This window comes from Microcaecilia unicolor, chromosome 1, assembly GCF_901765095.1.
Source record: "Microcaecilia unicolor chromosome 1, aMicUni1.1, whole genome shotgun sequence".
Taxonomy (NCBI): Eukaryota; Metazoa; Chordata; class Amphibia; order Gymnophiona; family Siphonopidae; genus Microcaecilia; species Microcaecilia unicolor.
In genome coordinates this window covers 34,960,730-34,984,594 of record NC_044031.1, presented here as the reverse complement: position 1 = coordinate 34,984,594, position 23,865 = coordinate 34,960,730, and the positions used below count along the sequence as shown (strand labels likewise).

Here is a 23,865-nt window from a genome sequence, read left to right as displayed (position 1 = left end):
GACCATCAAAACAGATTAGTACATGAGCCCTCACCGCCACCCATTATGTAGGTGGTAAGAGCTCATGTACTAAACACGTGCTAATCGGTTAGCATGCAGCAACGTAGCTGCGCTAACCGACACTGTGAAAATAAATATATATTTTTTATTTAGTACGTGGGTAGTGTGCACATATCCTAAAATTACCATGGGATACCTCAGCACGCCTCCACGGTACGCCTTTTTTTTTTTTTACTGCCCTAAGCACACGTTAGTGCTTCCCGTAGCTTTGTAAAAAGGGTCCCTAAATAATGCAAGATCAGGCTACAAGCTATTTTGCTAAACACATGCATATCTTCAATAGTGTGTATGTTGCAGATGTGCGTTCATGTGGGCAGAGTGTGAACGGGGCTCAAACTTAAATGCATAACTTACAGAATATCGGGAAATGTTAAGGGAGATGGGCACTGAAAGGGTTAATAAAAGTGGAACAATGCGGTAAAAGGGCAGAAATATCAGATCCTGTGCACAATTGCAGCAGGAATTGGACTCCCCCCCCCCTTACTGATTTTTATGGATTCTTACAGTGAAGGCACTTCTTGAGGTAGGAAATAGAGAAGGAGACTAATGCAGGAGACAACACTGTTAATATTGTTTGGGTACGAGATCAAGCATTGGGGATAAAAACCAAGGACCCTGTTTACTAAGCCGCGCTGTAGGCGTGCTATCGATTTTAAGCACGCGCTAATGCTAGAGAGACCAAACTGTAAAGCATAATACTCAGAAAACAAAGTTGTGCCGGATCGACAGTCAAGAGTCGCCTTCTCTAAACTGAAGAACAGTTTTGTTTTCTGAGTATCGCGCTTTACAGTTTGGCGGCTGTTTATTTTCCCGCCAAAGGAGAGGGTTTCATTATACAAGATTTTTAATTTGATAGTGTATCGACAGACACAGGGTCTTTCCAGAGACATTCTTGAAAGACTGCAAAGACCCCTGAGGCAGGCCAGTTGGCCGAAACACGGCCGTGTCGAGTCTTTTAAAGCTACACAATAAATTTGGACATTTGCATCATCTACAAACCATATCTTTGTGTCATCTTTGCTGTGTCCTGTGTGATGTTTGGATAAGCTGCAGCTTTTATTCTCCCTTCTGATTTCATGCACTATCTTTAATTTGCTATTCTCTCTCTCCCCCCTATTTTGCATTTCTAGTTCTTTTGTTTTCAGATGTTAACTTTTCAATTGTAAGGATTCAATAACCAAACACAAAGGAAAGTAGGCAGCTACAGAGCGGATGTAAACGCTCACACCTAAAGGGTAAAGATACATGTATAATTATAGTATCCTTTAGGACACGATGCTCGAGAGACGATGCCGAGCTGAGTTCCTCTGAGCCCCCTGGCTATTCCCCGTAGTTTTATGTTTCAACAATTTTTTATTGATGAGGTCACATGGTATACAATTCCATCTCAGTCAATATAAATCGTATAACAGCGAAGTCTAGTACACATTACTAAACCTGAAATGTCCATCATCAATGTTTTCCAAACTTTTTTCCCCCTATCCCTTCCTTCTTGTCTTCTCCTATATTTATAATGTGTACATGTATAATTACTGTGTAGTTGCATGACTATTAACAATAAACTTTTATATGAAACTCCAATATTTATAACTCGTGTTTTACTCAGTGTATTATCCCAACAATATTTACTGGTGGGTCCTCTTTATTCCCCGTAGTTTTAATAATGGCAAACATCACTTGGACTATTAGATCCCCCCCTGAGTGTCAGAACATACCTGCCGTGGTTCGGGTGGTGAAAGTTTTGAGTATGGTGGTGAGAGCAGCTCACAAAGAGAAGATGCGAGGGAAGACCGTGGAAGATAATATGGCGGCGCCTTCGAGCCCAGCCGGACCCTCGGTCTCCTCGGCGTGGGTAACGGAGATTACCTCCAAAATGACGGCGGTATTGGAGGATCTATTAGAAAGCCGTTTGTCCCCGATCGATTCAAAATTGGGACATATGCAGGCTCAGCTGGAGGAACTTGCAAGGAATGTGGGGTGTTTCAGTTGAGAACAGCCGAGGTAGAGGATAGAGTCACAGTGGTGGAGGAAACACAGAGCACGCTGCAAAAGAAGATAGCTATGCTGGAGGACAAGGTGGAGGATCTTGAAAATAGATCCCGCAGGAATAATCTGCATCTGGTGGGCCTTCCGGAGTCCTTACCTGATAAAAACTTGGTGAGCTTTCTGGATTGGTGGCTGGCTGAGGAGGTGCAGTTGCCGGCGGCCCGCTGAGAGTGGAGCAGGTGCACACCCCGGGGCAGAGGCAAGCGACACAGTCTAAACCGAGAGTGGTCATATTGCGGATCTTATGCTCATAAGCAAGCCATAGTACAAGCAATGCGAGGAGGAAAAACGCTACAATATGATAACCAGAAGATTATGTGTTTTCAAGATTATTCAGCGGGCGTGGCGACTCAACATAAAGCGTTTTCACCTATTTGCTCTAAGTTAGTCTCTCTTAAAATAAAGTTTGCCCTATTGTATTCGGCGACCCTCAAGATCACTCATAATGGAACAGTCCAGTCATATACCGCAGTAGAAGGAGCCCGTGCTTTCCTGCAGCGCTTGGAGACTCTGTTAGCACAGATGGGGGACACGAGTTAATAGAAACTGATGCTTTGCCACAATAAGGAGGAAAATCTCATGCCTTACAGAGGAGGGTGATGGGAGTGAAGCCGTTAACACCTCGCCTTTCCTCCACACCCTCCTCTCCCCTTATGGACTACTAATTTTACTGGATTTTCTGTGATCACCCAGAGAAGCAAGGTGACAGAGACCTGTGGTAACATAGCAGCACTGAGAGAGATATCACTGGTCTATTTTGGTGTTCTATTTGTTTCTTTTAAACTCAATGGACCGTGTATAGGGACAGGCTGAGTGCTGGGTTGGATGTGGATTTGATCTGTGGACTGGGGGGTTAGGTGTAGGGAAGGAGGAGAGGAGGGAGGGAAGGGGAGAGGAGGGACAAATGGCTGGACGGGGGAGGGACGTGGGGTGTGAACTTTGTTACACAGCTGCATGGGGAAGTGAAAATGGGAAAGGGGTAGTTGGGGGGGGGGGGGGGCCTTAAATGTGACCGCTCCACTGGGAGGAGCTGTAAGAAGGGGGCAGGGAGTTTTGGGAAGGGAAGAAGGAGAGAGGGGTTGGGAAGGGAGGTGGGGATTCAGAAGCTATTGAGTGTTGAAGGTGGAGTTAAGCGAGAGATGTATGTGTGGGAGCGTTGGGGGGGGGGGGTAGAGGATGGCGGCTGGGACATCCTCCCCCACTATGCAGAGTACTTTATGTTAAATCACTAGTACTGTCAGTAGGTTAGGCATGCTGCAAATGGTGACATGGAATGTGGGTGGGATAAACTTGCCCATTAAAAGATCTAAATCCTGCAACAATCACACAGACACAGAATTGACATAGCACTATTACAGGAGACACATCTTAATGCATTAGAACATGCAAAGTTGAAAACTTGGTGAGTAGGAGAATGCTTTGCAGCGACATCCCAGGGGAGGAAGGGAGGGGTGGCAATTTTGTTTTAAAAAGGGTTTGGTGGACAAAGCCCAGATAATAAAAGCAGGCCCAGAGGGTCGTTATATATTGGTTCAAGCTGTTATTAATCACCGTACAGTATATATTTGTAATCTGTATGCGCCCAATCAATATGACAAGAAATTTTACCAGATCCTAATTAATTTCTTAATTTTAAAAGAGTATCCTCCCCTCTGCTGGTAGGTGGAGACTTCAACGCTATAAGTTAACAAATGCTGAACATGTAGAGTATTCAAATTCAAGTGAGCTTGAGACAAGTACATAGGATCTAGGTTGGAAAAGGAAAAAAGTGCACATTTAGACTGCATCACAAATCTTCAGATATTATTAGGAAACTGCTTTGAACAACTGAATGGGAAGGTGGTATTTTTATTAATAAATAAATAAAAACATAGCAAAGAACTTTGTCCCAATGTGGAGAGTCTAGAAATTGTGAAAGACCATGAATGAGCAAGTTTGTGAAGACTTTCTGAATAGTGTGGCAGTCGGTGAACCCGGAAATTCAGTGCCGGGATCTGGGGTTTTCTTGGCCACTAAAAACATAGCCAGTTAAGCCCATATTCATTGGCTGACCGGCTAAGTTTAGCAGCCAACGATAGATCTGCTATTTATGTGGGTATATCTGGCTACTAAACTTAAACCAGTCAGCCACTGAATACTATCGTGATGGTGACCAGGCTAGCCGCTGAGCGGTAATATTCAGCTCAGATAATATCTCGCGCTAAATATTTTTATTTTATTGCATTTGTATCCCACAATTTCCCACCTATTTGCGGGCTCAGTGTGGCTTACAATACACTGTAAAGATGGAAGTACAATCTGTTACAACATGATTATGGTTACAATGTGAGGAGTTAAGTTAAAACAAAGTCCAAGTATAGTTAAGGGGAATAAAACAATGGAAAAGAACAGCTGAACAATAGGAGAACAACGGATACTGATAGGGCAACAGAGCTATGTAGGGGTATTTCCCTGTGATCTAGCCTAAGCTGGTCTTGGCCTACAGTGGGGGAAATAAGTATTTGATCCCTTGCTGATTTTGTAAGTTTGCCCACTGACAAAGACATGAGCAGCCCATAATTGAAGGGTAGGTTATTGGTAACAGTGAGAGATAGCACATCACAAATTAAATCCGGAAAATCACATTGTGGAAAGTATATGAATTTATTTGCATTCTGCAGAGGGAAATAAGTATTTGATCTCCCACCAACCAGTAAGAGATCTGGCCCCTACAGACCAGGTAGATGCTCCAAATCAACTCGTTACCTGCATGACAGACAGCTGTCGGCAATGGTCACCTGTATGAAAGACACCTGTCCACAGACTCAGTGAATCAGTCAGACTCTAACCTCTACAAAATGGCCAAGAGCAAGGAGCTGTCTAAGGATGTCAGGGACAAGATCATACACCTGCACAAGGCTGGAATGGGCTACAAAACCATCAGTAAGACGCTGGGCGAGAAGGAGACAACTGTTGGTGCCATAGTAAGAAAATGGAAGAAGTACAAAATGACTGTCAATCGACAAAGATCTGGGGCTCCACGCAAAATCTCACCTCGTGGGGTATCCTTGATCATGAGGAAGGTTAGAAATCAGCCTACAACTACAAGGGGGGAACTTGTCAATGATCTCAAGGCAGCTGGGACCACTGTCACCACGAAAACCATTGGTAACACATTACGACATAACGGATTGCAATCCTGCAGTGCCCGCAAGGTCCCCCTGCTCCGGAAGGCACATGTGACGGCCCGTCTGAAGTTTGCCAGTGAACACCTGGATGATGCCGAGAGTGATTGGGAGAAGGTGCTGTGGTCAGATGAGACAAAAATTGAGCTCTTTGGCATGAACTCAACTCGCCGTGTTTGGAGGAAGAGAAATGCTGCCTATGACCCAAAGAACACCGTCCCCACTGTCAAGCATGGAGGTGGAAATGTTATGTTTTGGGGGTGTTTCTCTGCTAAGGGCACAGGACTACTTCACCGCATCAATGGGAGAATGGATGGGGCCATGTACCGTACAATTCTGAGTGACAACCTCCTTCCCTCCGCCAGGGCCTTAAAAATGGGTCGTGGCTGGGTCTTCCAGCACGACAATGACCCAAAACATACAGCCAAGGCAACAAAGGAGTGGCTCAGGAAGAAGCACATTAGGGTCATGGAGTGGCCTAGCCAGTCACCAGACCTTAATCCCATTGAAAACTTATGGAGGGAGCTGAAGATGCGAGTTGCCAAGCGACAGCCCAGAACTCTTAATGATTTAGAGATGATCTGCAAAGAGGAGTGGACCAAAATTCCTCCTGACATGTGTGCAAACCTCATCATCAACTACAGAAGACATCTGACCGCTGTGCTTGCCAACAAGGGTTTTGCCACCAAGTATTAGGTCTTGTTTGCCAGAGGGATTAAATACTTATTTCCCTCTGCAGAATGCAAATAAATTCATATACTTTCCACAATGTGATTTTCCGGATTTAATTTGTGATGTGCTATCTCTCACTGTTACCAATAACCTACCCTTCAATTATGGGCTGCTCATGTCTTTGTCAGTGGGCAAACTTACAAAATCAGCAAGGGATCAAATACTTATTTCCCCCACTGTATACAAGCCTATGACATCTTGGTATAATAAGATGGCTGCTGCAACATCTCTGTGTCAGCAAGATCCAGCTTCAGCTTGTGGAAAATCACTGACAGGCTTGCTAAAGCCAAGGACAGTCTGTGTTCTAAACACCCCCTTCTATCACCCTGAGAACGGAGTAGGGAGGCAGACATGGCTCCAGAAGTTACCATTCTCCAAGGTCACAAAACAAAGAACTCTTCTTGCCCATGTACTGAACTGGACAAGATCATGATTGGTTCCTACCGTCACCTGACCGAGAGGTACGGGGAAAGCGGGAACAGAAGTAACTTAGTGAGTCGGAGACCCTTGGAAGAGGGGCAACTGGTAAGAGGACCTGAGAAATCCAGCAAGGCTCGGGGGGAGCCAGAGACTTTGTATGATACCAACCTAGTGACCTGCATCCTGGTGCAAATACCTGTGGCAGAGATATTGGCTCTGATAACCAAAGGAGTGACGGGAACCTACGTGGGCTGATAAAGACCTGCACTACATAAGACACAGACAGCTAAAATAGCGTCTGGGGAGATTCTGCTCCGGTCTTATCTGAAGCCGTCATCAGGACAGCGTGGTAAGATCACAGTGATATATTTCCTAGTCTGGGGTTAGGCAGTGGTTTATCTAAGTACGACTGGTTTATGTCAGCTCTTGGTCAGGGACAGCTGCTAATGTGTATTTTGCATAAGATGTGATAAGTTTTCATAAGGATCATTAGGATATCATTTGTACTGTTCTAATCATTAACGTACTTAGTCTCAGGATAATCAGAGTGTAGTTTAGACAATATATTTTCGGTAGTGCTCATATCAGTAAGGGATATTTTTATTGCATAAGCTAGCGCAGAGTATTTCTATTTTCTTATCCATAATAAAGCTAATATATATATCTATCTATCAGCTGTGTCTTTCTTTTTCACTCTACACACCAAAACACCTGGAGAGGGGCCAGAAGCAAGATTCCTGTATCTCACCCTAGACAGAGCTAGTGAGTCTGTTAGGCAGACTTATGCATCAGGGAATCTTGGTATAAGTAATCTGTGGGTACCTGTTGCTCTAGGTATTATTTATCTCACCCTACAGCTATAGCAAGAGAACGTTCGGGTATAATATTTTCTATTTTTTTACCTGTAAATTAAGGTTTTAATGTGTTAAAATTGCGGGGGATAAGAGTATAGAAGAGAATGTATTGATGCATTGCTAACAGTGTGTGTGGACTTCATGTGTTTTGATCCTTTCGATAGATTTTTTCAAAGAGATGGGTCTTTAATAGTTTGCGGAAGTTGGCCAGTTTGTAGATCATTTTCAGGTTTCATGGTAGTTTGTTCCAGAATTGTGTACTCATGTAAGAAAAGGTGGACGCATGCAGCACTTTGTATTTTATGCCTTTGCAATTAGGGAAGTGGAGGTTGAGGAAAGTTCGGGATGATCTTTTAGCGTTTCTGGGTGGTAGGTCTATTAAGTCAGACATGTAGGCTGGGGCTTCACCGTGAATGATTTTGTGGACTAGTGTGCATACTTTAAAAGTGATGCGTTCCTTGAGTGGGAGCCAGTGTAGCTTCTCTCGTAAGGGTTTCGCACTTTCGTATTTTGGTTTCCCGAAGATGAGTCTGGCTGCTGTGTTCTGGGCTGTTTGAAGTTTCCTCAGTAATTGCTCTTTACAACCTGCGTATAGTGAGTTGCAGTAGTCCGGGTGGCTGAGTACGACTGATTGCACTAGGCTGCGGAAGACGGATCTTGGGAAGAATGGTCTTATTCTTTTCAGTTTCCACATGGAGTAGAACATCTTTTTGGTTGTGTTGTTTGCTTGGGTTTCAAGTGTTAGGTGGCGGTCAATAGTAACTCCAAGGATTTTTAAAGTTTCTGAAATTGGAAGATTTAGTTTTGGTGTGTTCCGTGGGGGGGTTCCGATGTGTTTATTTTTATTAGTTGTCTGTTTTCTCGTTGGTTGAATTTGTTGTTGTTTTTTCTCTCTTTTTGTTGGTGGTTTTCGTATGTGGAGTTTTTTCCTTTTAGTTGGTTGTTGTGTCTTTGGTCTGGTGAGTTATTGATAGGTTGTGCACAAAGTTGGTGTATTGTGGTTGAGTTGTTATGTATGTTCTTTAGGGTGGACATTTTGTATATGTAAGTGATGTATGATTTGTGAGTTATGGGTTTGTTGTTATCTGGGTCATGGGTTGTGTTTCCGTGTGGGAGTAGGGTGAGACAGTAGATGATTAGGAATGAATATTGGTGCTCAGCCGGCTTGAGACTATTTAACCGGCCAGAAGCTGTTCCTGGCCCATTAAACAGTTTTAAATATCAGCTGGATTGCGTTTACTTGCACAGAAAAACATGGGCCCCCGATGTACGCACTTGCCAAAACATGGCCGTGTCAGGTGAACAATATAACGATGTGACTGGAGCCTCTCACGCTCTACTTATTAGGTCCCTTGCCGTCTGCGCTTTTTTGCCAAGTTTGAAAAGTGCTCCATTTCAGCTAGATGCCTGCTTCGGGGGACTACTTATGCCAGAAAAGACAACTGACACAATTTTCAAGGGCTTTCAAAGGATGTTTCTCTTAAAAAAAAAAAAAAAAAAAAGTTAGGGAGGCCTCCTTTGTGTATGGGATCCCACTTGGAAAACCCTATGCATACTTTAACCCATAAATTTTATATCTGAAAATTATGAGTGAGAGAATCACATCGCACTGGTTTCAGCAGTTTTACACCAGGTCCTGCTCATGACTGGACTCACCTGAGTGGCCGCCTTTCCCAGTAATTCTTTCCTCTGATCCCAGTTCATCCCTGATGTACGGCTCTTCCCCTCGTTCAATGTGGGATATAATATCAGGGGTTTCAGTCCGAGAGCCTCTTCCTGGAATAAGAACACTGAATTAATGTTTCCCATCATCATTTAAAGCTTTAGAAACATTTCTAGCATAAAGATAATTACAGTTTAGAATTATTTAAAATATTCAATCCTCATTTAGGGCCCTGTTTACAAAGGCCCGCTCGAGTTTTTAGCAGGTGCTAAAACTTAGCATGCACTAACCATATAGATGCCCATAATGGATGTCTACACAGTTATCGCAAGTTATAAACGCTAGCGCATCTTTGTAAACAGGGCCCTTAAAGAGGAAAGACTTTGGGACTCTGCATATATCAGAAAACTCATGTAAACCTTCTTTACTTATCATTGTGGGCTGGGTCCCCTTACAAACAGTATAATCGGCCTTATTATCCCTTCATATTTATTTTTATTACATTTGTACCCCACGCTTTCCCACTCATGGCAGGCTCAATGCGGCTTACATGGGGCAATGGAGGGTTAAGTGACTTGCCCAGAGTCACAAGTGGGAATCAAACTCAGTTCCTCAGTTCCCCAGGACTAAAGTCCACCACCCTAACCACTAGGCCACTCCTCCACTGTTGCTACTATTTCAGATTCTACATGGAATGTTGCTATTCCACTAGAAGTCGGCCCTTGCAGATCACCAATGTGGCCGAACAGGCTTCTGCTTCTGTGAGTCTGACGTCCTGCACTAGGACACTCCTCCACACGTCAGTCTCATCATATCACCCCACTGTTAACAGAAGAGCATTGGTTATCGGTAAATTAAACACAAAAGCTACCACCATCTTTTCCACTTCAAATCTATTTCTTCAAAAACTCTACGAATAACCACACGAACTATAGATGCCCTCTCCACATTGCACAACACTATTGTAACGCCACCAAAATGTAAATTGTAAGCCACTTTGAACAGAAATTTGTTTTTGGATAATAGTGGGATACAAGAATGCATAAATAAATACATAGTAAATGACGGCAGAAAAAGACCTGCATGGTCCATCCAGTCTGCCCTATAAGATAAACTCATACGTGTTACTTTTTGTGTATACCTTACCTTGATTTGTACCTGTCCTTTTCAGGGCACAGACCGTGTAAGTCTGCCCAGCACTGTACCCGCCTCCCACCACTGGCTCTGGCTCCCAATCTCGGCTAAGCTCCTTAGGATCCATTCCTTCTGAACAGGATTCCTTTATGTTTATCCCACACGTGCTTGAATTCTGTTACCGTTTTCATTTCCACCAACTCCCGCAGGAGGGCATTCCAAGCATCCACTACTCTCTCCGTGAAAAAAATACTTCCTGACATTTTTCTTGAGTCTGCCCCCCTTCAATCTCATTTCATGTCCTCTCGTTCTACCGCCTTCGCACCTCCGGAAAAGGTTCGTTTGCGGATTTATACTTTTCAAATATTTGAATGTCTATATCATATCACCCCTGTTTCTCCTTTCTTCCAGGGTATACATGTTCAGGTCAGCAAGTCTCTGCTCATACGTCTTGTAACGCAAGTCCCTTACCATTCTCGTAGCTTTTCTTTGCACCGCTTCCATTTTTTTTACATCCTTAGGGTTCAAAGAAAAGAAAGGACTCGTTTCTAAGAAGCGTTTGAAAAGAAGGGCTTTTAACAGACCAAAGATTAAACAGAGGGAAGTTTTTTGCAGAAAACTTGTGACTCTAGGATCCCCGGACTGGACAACTCAATGGAGAGCAGCCTGTTCATGCTGCAGCTGGTGGGAAAAGGGTAAAATCGCCCTCACAGAAGGACTACTCCAGACCTGTCAGAAAAGTTTGCACGTTAAAAGGTAGGTGCTCCTTTCTGTGCACCAGACGGAACGCTCCTTATAATACTACCAAGCTCATTATAATACACTAGTAAAAGAGGCCCGTTTCAGAGCAAATGAAACGGGCGCTAGCAAGGTTTTCGTCGCCAACACCCCCCCTCCCTCCCTTCCTCCCTGGCCAACCCCTTCATTGTTCTGCCATTGCTCCGCCCCCAATGTCATGACGTTTGACGTGAGGGCGGGGCCCGGAGCGATTTCCCACCCCCACGCCTCCCTGCCAACCCCTTCGTTGTTCTGCCATTGCTCTACCCTCGAGGGATTTTGGTAGCTTCACCACCACGAACCTTCAAACCTTTTTGAAGGAAGTCAGGGCTTGGCTTCACTGACGTCAGTGTCCTCAGAACGTTGAGGGTGAGTTTTATTATAGTAGATTTGCGTGGGATTCTCAGTAGCTACTATGGCATACTGTTAAAGCCATGCAAAACCCCTTTGTGCATTAGACACTAAATAATGTTTGCTTTAGACCGGGTACAACCGGTTAAAAGCAAAAGTTGCAAACATGGTAAGCTTCGTGCTCCGAGATCATACTCCACACATGCTGACTTGGGAGTGAAGTTCATTCTCATCATGGTATGCGCAAAATGAGCCCATCTGGAGAAAATGCTACCAAGAGCAACCAATTTTAGAGAGATTACCTCCCAAGAGGAACCTGGTGAGCCTTCAGCTCAGTCTTCCACTATTCTTCCCTCATCAAAATACTGATCTCCAGTCTCCTAGATTCTCTTCTATTTCTGCTCCACTCACTTTCACAACTTTAAATTGGTTGACAAAAATCAACACACTTCCATGTTACTCAGCAACACTGCTTTCATTTTTGTTTTAAACTCATTTGCTATATTATCCTCTTCCATATGAGCTAACCAACAACAACAACAAAAAACACTCTACTTAAGAGCCTACCTCTACTAGGAAAGCAGCTGTATACCTAGCTCATTCAGGGCCAGATTTTGGGTAGGGCAATCAATCCATAAAGTAGGAACCAAACAAGTAAATGCTGTAAATCGAGATGCATCAAGCATGAGCATCCTGAAAGAAGGACAGGTTAAAAAGATGAGTCCCTGATGAGCAATGTTCTAGAAGCACGACAGGGAATAAGCATTTTTGAAAGATAAAGGGGTGAACCACAGTAATAAGTTTTAAGTGTACATAACAGACTTTCAAAGTGAATTCTGCTTGATACCAGTAACCAGTGCTGTTCTACTAACAAGGAATAACATGATCAAAATGTTTTGTGTTATTAATCGACTTCTAACACTTGCAAAAGCCACAAAGCACATCGGGGCAGTCCTGCCAGCAGACAGTTGCAGTACCGTGACTTGCAAAGATAACCTGTGTGTGTCAAGTAACCAGTGCCTTTTTTGAACCGGCACCTTTTTTTCCTAGGGCCAGCTCACCTGCCTGCCCTTAGCTCCGCAGCCCTGCTCTCTGTTCCTGCCACCTCGTGACACGTTTAAATTTTTTTTTTTTTTACCTGAAGTCACAGTGCCGTTAGTGAAAGGACCAGGCTTGCCTCCTCCAGCCTTCCCTTCGTTCCCTCTCAGTGCCCCGCCTTCCTCTGACGTAGTTTCCTGTTTCCACGAGGGCAGGACACAGAGGGAACAAAGGGAAGGCTGGAGGAGGCGAACCTGGTCCTTTCACTAATGACGCTGCGACTTCAGGTAAAAAATAAATAAATAAAAGATTTAAACGCGTTGCAGGGTGGCAACAACAGAAAGCAGAGCTGTCGGGAAGCTAAGGGCGGACAGGTGGGGCGAGCTACTGAACATGGAGTGGAGGATAGGGGGCAAAGGAGAATCGCTGGACATGGAGGGCAGGGTAGGGCAGAGGAGAATCGCTGGACATGGATGGAAAGGGAGGGCAGGGGACAGAGCAGAGTTGCTGGACATGGATAGATGGAGGGAAGACAGGAAGGCGATGCACATGGATGGAGGAGAGGGAAGATAGGAAGGAGGGGAGAGAGGAAAAATGCTGGAGGGAAGGAAAGACAGGAAGGAGATGCACACAGTTGAAAGGGAGATAAGAGAAATACTGGACATGGATAGAGGATAGGGAAGACAGAGAAAGTAGATGCACATGGTTGGAGGGGAGAGAGGAGAAATGCTGGACATGGTTGGAGGGGAGAGAGGAGAAATGCTGGACATGGATAGAGGGGAGAGAGGAAAAATGCTGGATGTGGATGGAAAGAAGGAGATGCATACTGACAAGATGAGGGAAAGGGAAAAGAGGAGAAAAAAACTGCACATAGATGAATAAAATAGGCAAAAGCTGGATCCACTCTATACCTCCCTCCAGTCAAGTCCACAGAGGACCCAGCTTTTACCTATGGATGTAGGGCAAGAAATGAAGAGGAAAGTAAAGAAATAAATGGAAAGGAAGCCCTGGAAACAGTTAAGGGAACAGATAGAGAGCAGCAGAATCAGAGACTGGGTCCAACATGATCACAAAAACAAAGTCACCAGACAACAAAGGTAGAAAAAAATCATTTCATTTTAGTGTTTAAAATATGTCCAATTTGAGAATTTATATCTGCTGTCTTATTTTGCACTGGGTATACTAGAGCTGTAACAGCTTATAGAAATTATTTATAATGAAAAAAAAATTCACAAGTTATTTTTTTCTCCTATACTGGTATAGTATTTTCAATGATTCTGCTTATATGTGCCATGGCTGGTATAAGGGGTGTGGCTATCATGGGTGTGGCCACCATAGGGGCAGAGACATAGATGGTGACTCCGCCCATAATGAGTACCAGTACCTTTTTTTTCCTACAAAATAGCACTGCAAGTAACTGGGAGAGTTAGCCAGGCATCAAGAGCAATGCCTGGGAGGCTCCCAGAACCAGCAAGTTAAAAGGGCCACAACCTTCTATTTAACTCCCCTTCAGTATGTCCAAAGCCCTTTTGGTCTGTTGTGAAATACCTTTCCTGCATAAGTAATGCCACACTGGGAAAAGACCAAAGGTCCATCGAGCCCAGCATCCTGACCACAACAGCGGCCAATCCAGGCCAAGGGCACCTGGCAAGCTTCCCAAACGTACAAACATTCTATACATGTTATTCCTGGAATTGTGGATTTTTCCCAAATCCATTTAGTAGCGGTTTATGGACTTGTCCTTCAGGAAACTGTCTAGCCCCTTTTTAAACTCTGCTAAGCTAACCACCTTCACCATGTTCTCCGGCAACGAATTCCAGAGTTTAATTATGGGTGAAGAAACATTTTCTCTGATTTGTTTTAAATTTACTACACTGTAGTTTCATCGCATGCCCCCTAGTCCTAGTATTTTTAGAAAGCTTGAACAGACGCTTCACATCCACCTGTTCCACTCCACTCAATATTTTATATACCTCTATCATGACTCCCCTCAGCCATCTCTTCTCCAAGCTGAATAGCCCTAACCTCCTTAATCTTTCTTCATAAGGAAGTCGTCCCATCCCCGCTATCATTTTCGTCGCCCTTTGCTGCACCTTTTCCAATTCCACTATATCTTTCTTGAGTTGCGGCGACCAGAATTGAACAAAATACTCAAGGTGCGGTCGCACCATGGAGCGATACAACGGCATTATAACATCCTCAAACCTTCCCTTCCCCCAACTCAGCCAGCACATGCATATTCTGTAGCAAGGGTTTTTACTGTTAACCCTCACTTCTAACCTCCAAAACTGCGGGGCAAAGAAGAACCTTTAGTCCAGCCTGCACCCTTTTGGAGCAGTGCCAGCAGTGGCAGAGTGAGTGAGAATCACTCCTGCCCTTGTAGTTTCAGGACATCCTGGAAAATTGAGAGTAAGAGAGGTAATTGGAAAAAAAAAAACTGAGAGTCTGGATTTGAAAGCTGGGGCAAGAGAAGGTTAATGGCTAGAGAAGTGACAACAATGATCGGTGCTCCAGCTATTAAATATTCATGCGTTAGCTATGTTGTGGGGGGAGGAGATGTACGCTAGCAAGGGTCATCGGGTCTTCCTTCTACATGGAGACAAAAGGAAGGCGCAAAAGAAGTTTGTGGTCCAGGGCAGTGATCAGGCATTGCCCTTGGCTGTAATTGTGTACTCAGCCGAACACCGTAAACCTAGACTGATTTATTGATTTTCGGCACTTGATATACTACTACTAAACATTTCTAGAGCGCTACTAGGGTTACGCAGCGCTGTACAATTTAACAAAGAGAGACAGTCCCTGCTCAAAGAGCTTACAATCTAATAGACAAGAGTGAGACAAATAAGGACAATCAAGCCATTGTGACATCACTGATGAGGTTGGCTCTTAGGCATTGGAGGAATGAGGCATTATGATATCACAATCTCAGCTCTGGTTAAATCACTGCTATATGTAATACTACTACTACTACTTAACATTTCTAGAGCGCTACTAGGGTTACGCAGTGTTGTACAATTTAACAAAGAGAGACAGTCCCTGCTCAAAGAGCTTACAATCTAATAGACAAGTGAACGGTCGGTCCGATAGGGGCAGTCAAATTGGGGCAGTCTGGATTCACTGAACGGTAAGGGTTAGGTGCCGAACGCAGCATTGAAGAGGTGGGCTTTAAGCAAAGACTTGAAGACGGGCAGGGAGGGGGGCTTGGCGTAAGGGTTCAGGAAGGTTGTTCCAAGCATAGGGTGAGGCGAGGCAGAATGAGCGGAGGCTGGAGTTGGCGGTGGTGGAGAAGGGTACTGAGAGGAGGGATTTATCCTGTGAACGGAGGTTACGGGCGGGAACGTAAGGGGAGATGAGGGTAGAAAGATAGTGAGGGGCAGCAGACTGAGTGCATTTGTAGGTAAGAAGGAGAAGCTTGAATTGAATGCGGTATCTGATTGGAAGCCAGTGAAGTGACCTGAGGAGAGGGGTGATACGAGTATATCGGTTCTGGCGGAATATGAGACGTGCAGCAGAGTTCTGAACAGATTGAAGGGGGGATAGATGGCTAAGTGGGATTAATCCCTGACGCGACTATGCAGTCTACACCATTTATTAAACTGTGGTACCCACCTATATAAGGGAGCAGGACTGCCCTGTTTTACTGCAGTTTAGTAGACTGGCAGCACCCATTAACTTCATTTTACCTGTATTGCACCTGGACAACCTCACGCTCAGCTCTACCTTCACCTTGTCTCAGGCTTACTCATAAAAAAAGGTAAAATTCTCCCTTACCCAGCGAGATCAGGGTCTGATAATTCTCCTTCATCACATCCTTGTAAAGCTCCTTCTGCCAATCTTCTAACTCCTCCCACTCGCCTCTGGAGAAATAGATGACGATGTCCTCAAAGGTTACTGGGACCTGAAACACAAACCCTCCCACACTCAGTACCTTCTGCATCATGTCCACCAGGAGACCTCCCAACACTGTTGCTCATCAGGGCAGGGGAGAATTTTCTGTGTGTACATAATTCCTAGTGATAAGTACATAAGTGTTGCCATACTGGGACAGACCAAAGATCCATCAAGCCCAGCATCCTGTTTCCAACAGTGGCCAACGCAGGTCACAAATACCTGGTAAGATCCCCAAAATGTACAAACATTTTATGTTGCTTATCCCAGAAATAACAAATTACTTGAAAGTAGAGCTACTGCAAGAGTACTGTTACCACTGCTGACAACCATGATCGAATAGCTACTGCTGGTAATGGAAGAGCCTCAAACTTACACAGCTAATTTCATTTCAATCTCCGGTGAATCTAAGCTTGTGTGCGTGTTTATAATCATTGGTTCCCTTCCTCCTCCCTCCTATGCAGTATCTGCTATCCCCTGATCACTCTCAAATTCATATCTTAGAATGCTTATTGATTACTTATCTGAGACAACCGGCATGCCCCTTTCCCCGACAGGTGCCTGTTTTGCAAAAACGCTTGTCAAGGGGAGGTCTCTACGCCGGACCGGTTTGTCTCACTTGTGCCTTCTGTGCGCCAACTGATCTGGGGATAGCAGATACTGCATAGGAGGGAGGAGGAAGGGAGCCAATGATTATAAACACGCACACAAGCTTAGATTCACCGGAGAGTGAAATGAAATTAGCTGTGTAAGTTTGAGGCTCCACCATTATCAGCAGTAGCTATTCGATCACGGTTGTCAGCAGTTGTAACAGTACTCTTGCAGTAGCTCTACTTTCAAGTAATTTGTTATTTTTCAACAATATAAGTAGAAGATAGCCATTTTTGGTTTGACAGTATTCCAGAAATAAGCAGTGGAATTTTCCCAAGTCCATTTTAATCATGGTGTATGGACTTTTCCTTTAGGAAGCCGGCCAAACCTTTTTAAAATCCCACTAACTGCCTTTACCACATTCTCTGGCAACGAATTATATACAGAGTTTACTTACACAGTCCCAGAGAAGGATTATATGTGACCCACTGAGCAATAAGGTAACAAGAGTGGGGTTGCAAATAACAGAGATAAAGGTTGTACAAGTGATGGGCTAAATTTGGGCAAATTTAAATTTGAAAATTCCTTCTACTATAGGGGTCAGTAGAAAGGGGCTATGCAATTTTTTTTCCCTATCGATTGCACAGATATACGTTTTAAATTTGCCATTTTTGAAGCAGGATTATTCATTTGATATCTATCTTGTGGTATAAATAAATCACATACCCTATTTTTGGTATCGTTTCACTCAGTGGGTAGTATTTGTATGAGGAGATCTGTAGAGCAGTACTACAGAAACTGGTACCAGCTACACACTGAATCCAAGACATAAAACACCATTCTGTGGTCTCTTCTGCTCGCTCTCTCATTTCACCCGGGATACAGTCAAAGTAGGTCTCAGGCAGATCCTACTGGGTCCTTCTGCAATGTCCCAGGTTAGAACCCTGCAGAGAAGGCAGGAAAATGGGAGCAATCACTTACCTGTGCAGAAGCTCCAGCAGGCATTTTCCTCTCCGCTTTTGCAGATTTGCTGGATGAATTGAGGATTCTTTCTCTGGCTGCTGGGGAACAGCTGAGTGTCTCTTGCAATATTGGGGAAGGTGGTATTTTAGGGTCTGCTACAGGGTTAAAGGAGAAAAGCAGAGAAGGTTTTTAATTGCCAGCTACAGTTTTTAAGCCGTAAGGAAAGGAATAAAAGCAAAAAAAGATGCCTCTTACCCTTCCCCCCATACAAAGCAGCTCTGCTATGGTGTGATGGTACAGAGTGCAGACTGATGATGTCACTCAGGAGGCGGAGCTTTACACTCAGCAGGGTCCAATTTCTTCTGGCTGGCCAGGCTGCTGCCCCTCAATCCCCAAGACGGAGCGTTTAGAACATTTGGGGGTTCTTTTTCTATGCAAATGAAAAAGCACAAAATGATTTTTAGTGCCTCTGAAATAATACAGTAGTAGTCGAGGAAATCAGAGCAGCCAAGCTCCTCCATTCCAGGAGGGGACTTTTTGGTCAGTTCTGGTTTTGATCGTACATCCGGTAAGAACTAGAAATAAATCAAAACATAGGAAAGAAAATAATATTTTCTATCCCAAAGCAGTCCCTGAATCTACCCATTGAAAGTGCTGCAGGTCCCATTAATGCATAAGATACAGGATGTCAGAAAACCAGCCTCCTACAATGTCCTGATTTGCATATTATGCAGAAAGCCACCTGGAGACAGGCATGTGGTGCTTATTTGCTTAAGGGCCTCATGAGTAGTGCTGTAAAACGTGGATCCTATGGATCCCGTTTATGTTGGCTGCCGAACCCGCTCGCCACAATGATGTTACTTCGCGTCTTAGGGTGCGCCGACTGCGCGCGCAAATAATGACAAACAGAACAGTCCAGGCACCCAAACAAGGAGGTTTGGTAAGTGCTCACTGTGTGGGCTGTAACCAGTAGATGGAGCTTGTTGCAGACGCTATTGGTTTGTCATTCATTCTTTCTTCCAGGGGGGGAGGGTTTGAGGTATGATCTTTGAAACTGGAAGAGGGTTATATTCATCTGTGCGGGGGGGGGGGGGGGGGGGGGGGGGGTGGATTTATTTAAAATGCTATTGTCAGTATTTCAGATCGTGCTTTGAGATCTGGTTTTCAGAGCTGCCCTTTATGCCTTCATTTTTCCATATTGTGACAGTTAAGATCATTCTATATTTACAAAAAAAATAGCAAACTCCACAGGCGTAGCCAGATGGCCAATTTTGGGTGGGCCTGAGCCCAAGGTGGGTGGGCATGGAATTCGCTCCCCCTCTCCCGGTACCCCTCCAGTTTGCTCCTCTTGCCACCCCTCCCTACCCACAAACCCCAAATATTAAATACTTGAGCTGATGGGGATCCCCGAGCCCTGCCAGCTGAAGATTCCCTCCTCCTCCTCGAACAGCTGGCAGAACTTGCCTCAAACTGATGCTGTTGCCGGCAGGCCATGCATGCTCAGTGCTTTTGCATGTACGAAAACTGAGCATGTGCAGAAGTGTCGGTCTCAGCGTCAGCTCAAGGCAAGTGCTGCTGGCTGACATTTGGAATAGCACTGGCTGCCCAAGGAGAGAAAATCTTCAGTTGGCAAGATTTGGGGATCCCCACCAGCCACAGCAAGAACGTCACAATTTTGGGTGGGCCCTGGCCCACCTGTGGCTACAACTCTACTACTACTACTACTATAAATCATTTCTATAGCGCTACCAGTCGTATGCAGCGCTTCCCAATTAAACATGAAGACAGTCCCAAACTCATCTGATTTCCTGTGTGTGCATTGTATGTTTTTTGACAGCTCTTTTCTATATTAAAAACATAGCAAATGCGTCTGACTTCTTATGTGTGCATTAGATTTTTTTATTTGACAGCTTGTTTCTATATTTAGAAAAGTAGTGTGGTAGCCATGTTAGTCCACTTTTAAAGGTAATAAATAGAAATAAATCAAAACATAGAAATAAGATCCCTTTTTATTGGACCTTTCATTAGCTTTCGAAGGTAACCTGTCTTCCGATCTGAAGAAGGGTTACCTTCAAAATATGTGTTGTTAGTCCAATAAAAAAGGTATCATCTTCTTTTCTATGTTTTGATTTATTTCTATTTATTACCTTTCTATATTAAAAAACAACTAGCAAACTCATCTTCCTCTGTGTGCATTATATTTTTTTATTTGAAAGCTTCCCATAGCTACAAGTATATAATGAAGTAGAATTGATAATCACTAATGCCTACTCAGATGAGCTTTGTTGTTATTGGCGCAGCTTCGTAAACTTTGGGGTGAAACGGCAGAAGAAATATTATAGCTGTTAGAAACTGCAGTAATAAAGTTTCTGTATTTTGTACTCCTTTTTCTACACTGTTCTATAGCATATAGTAATAAATGTCCAAATCTCAGTGAGGATATCCTGTTCTCTTAACTGTTGTTTTAATCTTTCTTTGAGAAGCCAGGTGTTATAAAGATGGAATATACTGAAATGAAATGGAATTAAAATTAAACTCTTTCAATTGTCACATGGAATCACATCTTCACATCATCTCATTTGTAGAAGCATACATTTTGGATACACAAATGGATTATTCTGTTATGAGCATGTTTCTGGACTAAGTAGTTTTAGAAATATTTTGTTTCATGCTGATCTCTTCTTATTTGTTTAAACAAAACTCAGAGCTGTTAACTTAGGGCACCTAACAGTGTGTGCTAATTTTTAGCACACGCTAAAAATGCTAGCGCACCTTAGTAAACAGCACTCAGTGGTCTATAAGCTGCTAATGTATTAAACTGGTCATCTTATAATATCTCTTTTGGGATGACTTGTTCTGTGCAAAAAAACTGAAAACTCTCATTTCTTTTTTTTTTTAAATATATATATAGGCATATTTTCAAAGCACTTTGGGAGGCTAAGTTCCATAGGTTTCTATGGAACTTTGGGAGGCTAAGTGCTTTGAAAATACGCCTGATAGTCATTTTAAAATAAGAGCACATTGCTATCTCTATCCGTCCTAAAAGGAACTGTGCTCTTGCATAAATAAGTAGGGTTTTCTTTTTGTTCCTAGTTATGCATTCAAAGGCTATATAATCCTTTCAAGAAAGCCAGTTAGTTTTTCCATTTATTAAAGAGACATAACCACAAACCCATGGCATGGTTGCATTTACAATATGGTTAGACTGGAGCCCAGGTAAGGAACAGGTTATTTTGAGTTAGTCTTCACTGAACAAAACTTCCCTTCCTTGTGCTATCACTATCCAGCAGGTAGGCAGTGTTTTAAAAAGGTAGAGGATAAAGGATTTTTTTTTTTTTACATTTATATCACACATTATCCCAAGCAAAGTCAGGTTCAATGTGGCTTACATTTGAAAATTCAGTGAGACAGAATAATAGAATTTAGTTATATCATGGGAACAAATAGATGGATATGTCTGAAACATTTAACAAAGTTGAGATTAGCATTTACCCAACTGGGCATTTAAGTTTGTCCTTTAATGATACCACATGGTTTCAACATTTTGACTTCACATGGTCTCCTATGAAACCTCCTTGCTTTACATTGAGCCTGCCCTGTCTCTGCCAGGTGGATCCTTTTGTAAGTTATGTCTTTGGGCCAAGGAGGTTTAATAGACGGGAGACCAAGTGACGTCAAAATGTTGAAACTAATTAGGTCTGTCTGTTTCCCCTCCCCCATACAGCCATCATCGCTGTACTCTCAAAACAAAGCAAGCAAACCTATGAGCTGCTGCATCCATGTTGTCGCTCTTTATTGTTAGTAGCACTTGTATTTAATCTCACTTATATTTTCAAACATGCCATCTTGTGCAGCATATGGATGTACACAGAGAAAGTATAATAAAGGAATAACTTTTAATAGGTAGAGTTGTAATTTATTATAAATCATAATCAGTGTGTCATTTGAGGGGCTGGCTATAGGGGACACCCTAGAACGTGTTATATTCATGCAGAGATTTTTTTTCTTTCTGGTAAAGGGCCACTAAAACAGACATCATGCTATGAAAATCAGGTTCTCAACATTCAGAGTTTCTATATATTTATACCCCACATTAAACATGAATTAGGTTGAAACCTGGGAGCATTTAAAATCTATTTTATTTCCTGTGCCTAGATCAAAAGAAAAAAAATGGCATGTGGGAACTTGCTCCGTTTGTTTTGTGGATTGCAGAGGTATATTATAAAAATGCACTTGATATTTTGATATTATTTAAAAGACATATCAAATAATGAGGGCAGAGCTACCTACCTTCATGCAGAAATCCAGAGTCAGTCTGAATGTGCCAACATTGTCCAGTTCAGCACACTATTAGCAGCCAAGTTCATACAGTTAATTATATTCAGCAGTGGAAAATACATCTGTTAGCTCAGGCTGTCTGCGATGTGAATATTCCATCATTGTTTCATTATTGCTACCAGTAGAGAATCCACAAACGTGGAGAACTCAACGAAATCCCACGGATTGTCACAATACAACAAAGCAGTGGGTAAAAAACCAGGAGATCCAGAGTGAAGATGAACCAAACTTTATTAATCAGTATATTGACTCGACACAACGTTGTGTTTCGGCCAAAAGGCCTACATCAGGAGTCTAATGGGGTAAAAAGCAAAGTGAACCCCTAAAAGTAGTCATACAACTACCTTACATAACTGCTTCCCAAGCTTACTCAGCAAACTTCACAATGCTATGTTGACTGGCAGCATTATGTCATTATTGCTACTACACATTACATATGGGCATTTGCTTTAAACTTTGTTTTGTTTATCCAGACCTTATATACAAATGGTTTGCTTTTTAAACCCAAAGGTGAATCTTAAGGGTGGTTGAACATTTAGGTATAAACTGTGTTGTTTCTGACTTTACTTGGTTTGGAGTGCTTTGGGTCCTGATGATATGTACATCTGCTGTCTGGAATTTTGGAAATAAGGAAATAAAAATTAAATTTTGGATGTACTCTGTAGAAGTTGTTTACTTTTGTAATGTGATGGATGCCTGTTCTAGTGTGTGCATGTGATAATCTTTCAATAACTGCCAATACTTATGGCTATGATTTCTGAACATGTGGTATCATTAAAGGACAAACTTTTAAATATCCAGTTGAGTATATATGCTAATTTCAACTCTGTTAAATGTTTCAGACATAGCCATGTATTTGTTCCCATGATATAACTGAATTCTATTATTCTGTCTTAACATGAGAACTGCCCAGTGGAACCTAGCTTCCCAGTAATGTCAGGCCACAGAGAAGCTGGAGGATGTCATCCGAGCATCACCAGAGCTGGTTCAGTCTCTGCTTTGGTGGACTATTTGATCCAGTTTGACTCTGAGACTCCCATTCCACAGCCCATGAAGGTACTGATTATGGATGCATCCCAGCTGGGGTGGGGTGCTCAAAATAGCCAGACTTCACCGTCAAGGTTCTTGGTCAACCCAGGGGATAGATCTTCACATTAACCTTCTGGAGCTCCAGGCAAACTGAAACACTCTAAAGGCTTTCAGAGGTCGGCTGATCAACCAAATTGTTCTCATTCAAACCGACAATCAGGTTGCCATGTATTACACTAAGAAGCAGGGGAGCACCGGATCATTCCCTCTGTGTCAGAAGGCCATCGGGATGTTGGCATTGGACAGTCTAACAGGGAATGCTCCTAAAGGCCATTTACCTGGCGGGCAAATCCAACAGCCTGACTGACAGACTGAGCAGAGCCATGCAACTGCACAACTGGTCACTGCCTGCAAGATCTTCCGAGTGTGGGGCACTCCCTTGGTAGACCTCTTTGCCACTCAATCCAATCACAAAGTCCCTCAGTTCTGCTCCAGGCCCATAACAAACTAGTGTCAGATGCCTTCCTCCTTCACTGGGGTCAGGTTTTCTGTATTCGTATCCTCCCATACCTCTCATAGGGATGACTTCGCTGAAACTCAAGCTCTTTACTGGCCCCAACAGATCTGGTTCCCCCTTCTTCTGGAATTATCCTCCAAAGAACCGTGGAAATTGGACTGTTTTCTGACCCTGATCAAGCAGAACGAGGGATCTCTTCTGCATCCCAACCTCCAGTCTCTGGCCCTCACGGACTGGATGTTGAGAGCTTAGAATCTGCTTCCTTGCATCGTTCTGAGTGTCTCTCCCGGGTCTTGCTGG

At 43.4% G+C, this 23,865-nt stretch overlaps 1 protein-coding gene across 1 annotated transcript; it reads right to left on the bottom strand.

The window, feature by feature from the left end:
• Positions 1 to 1,208: 1,208 nt before the first annotated feature.
• On the bottom strand, positions 1,209 to 17,843 carry LOC115465033 (protein ZNF783-like). The gene is made up of 4 exons (XM_030195464.1): positions 17,700 to 17,843; positions 16,011 to 16,137; positions 8,933 to 9,052; positions 1,209 to 1,288 (listed from the first exon to the last, which is right to left on the bottom strand). Exons 1-4 carry the CDS (start codon positions 17,721 to 17,723, stop codon positions 1,209 to 1,211), a joined length of 351 nt encoding a protein of 116 aa, XP_030051324.1. The 5' UTR covers positions 17,724 to 17,843.
• Between the last annotated feature and the right edge of the window lie 6,022 nt (positions 17,844 to 23,865).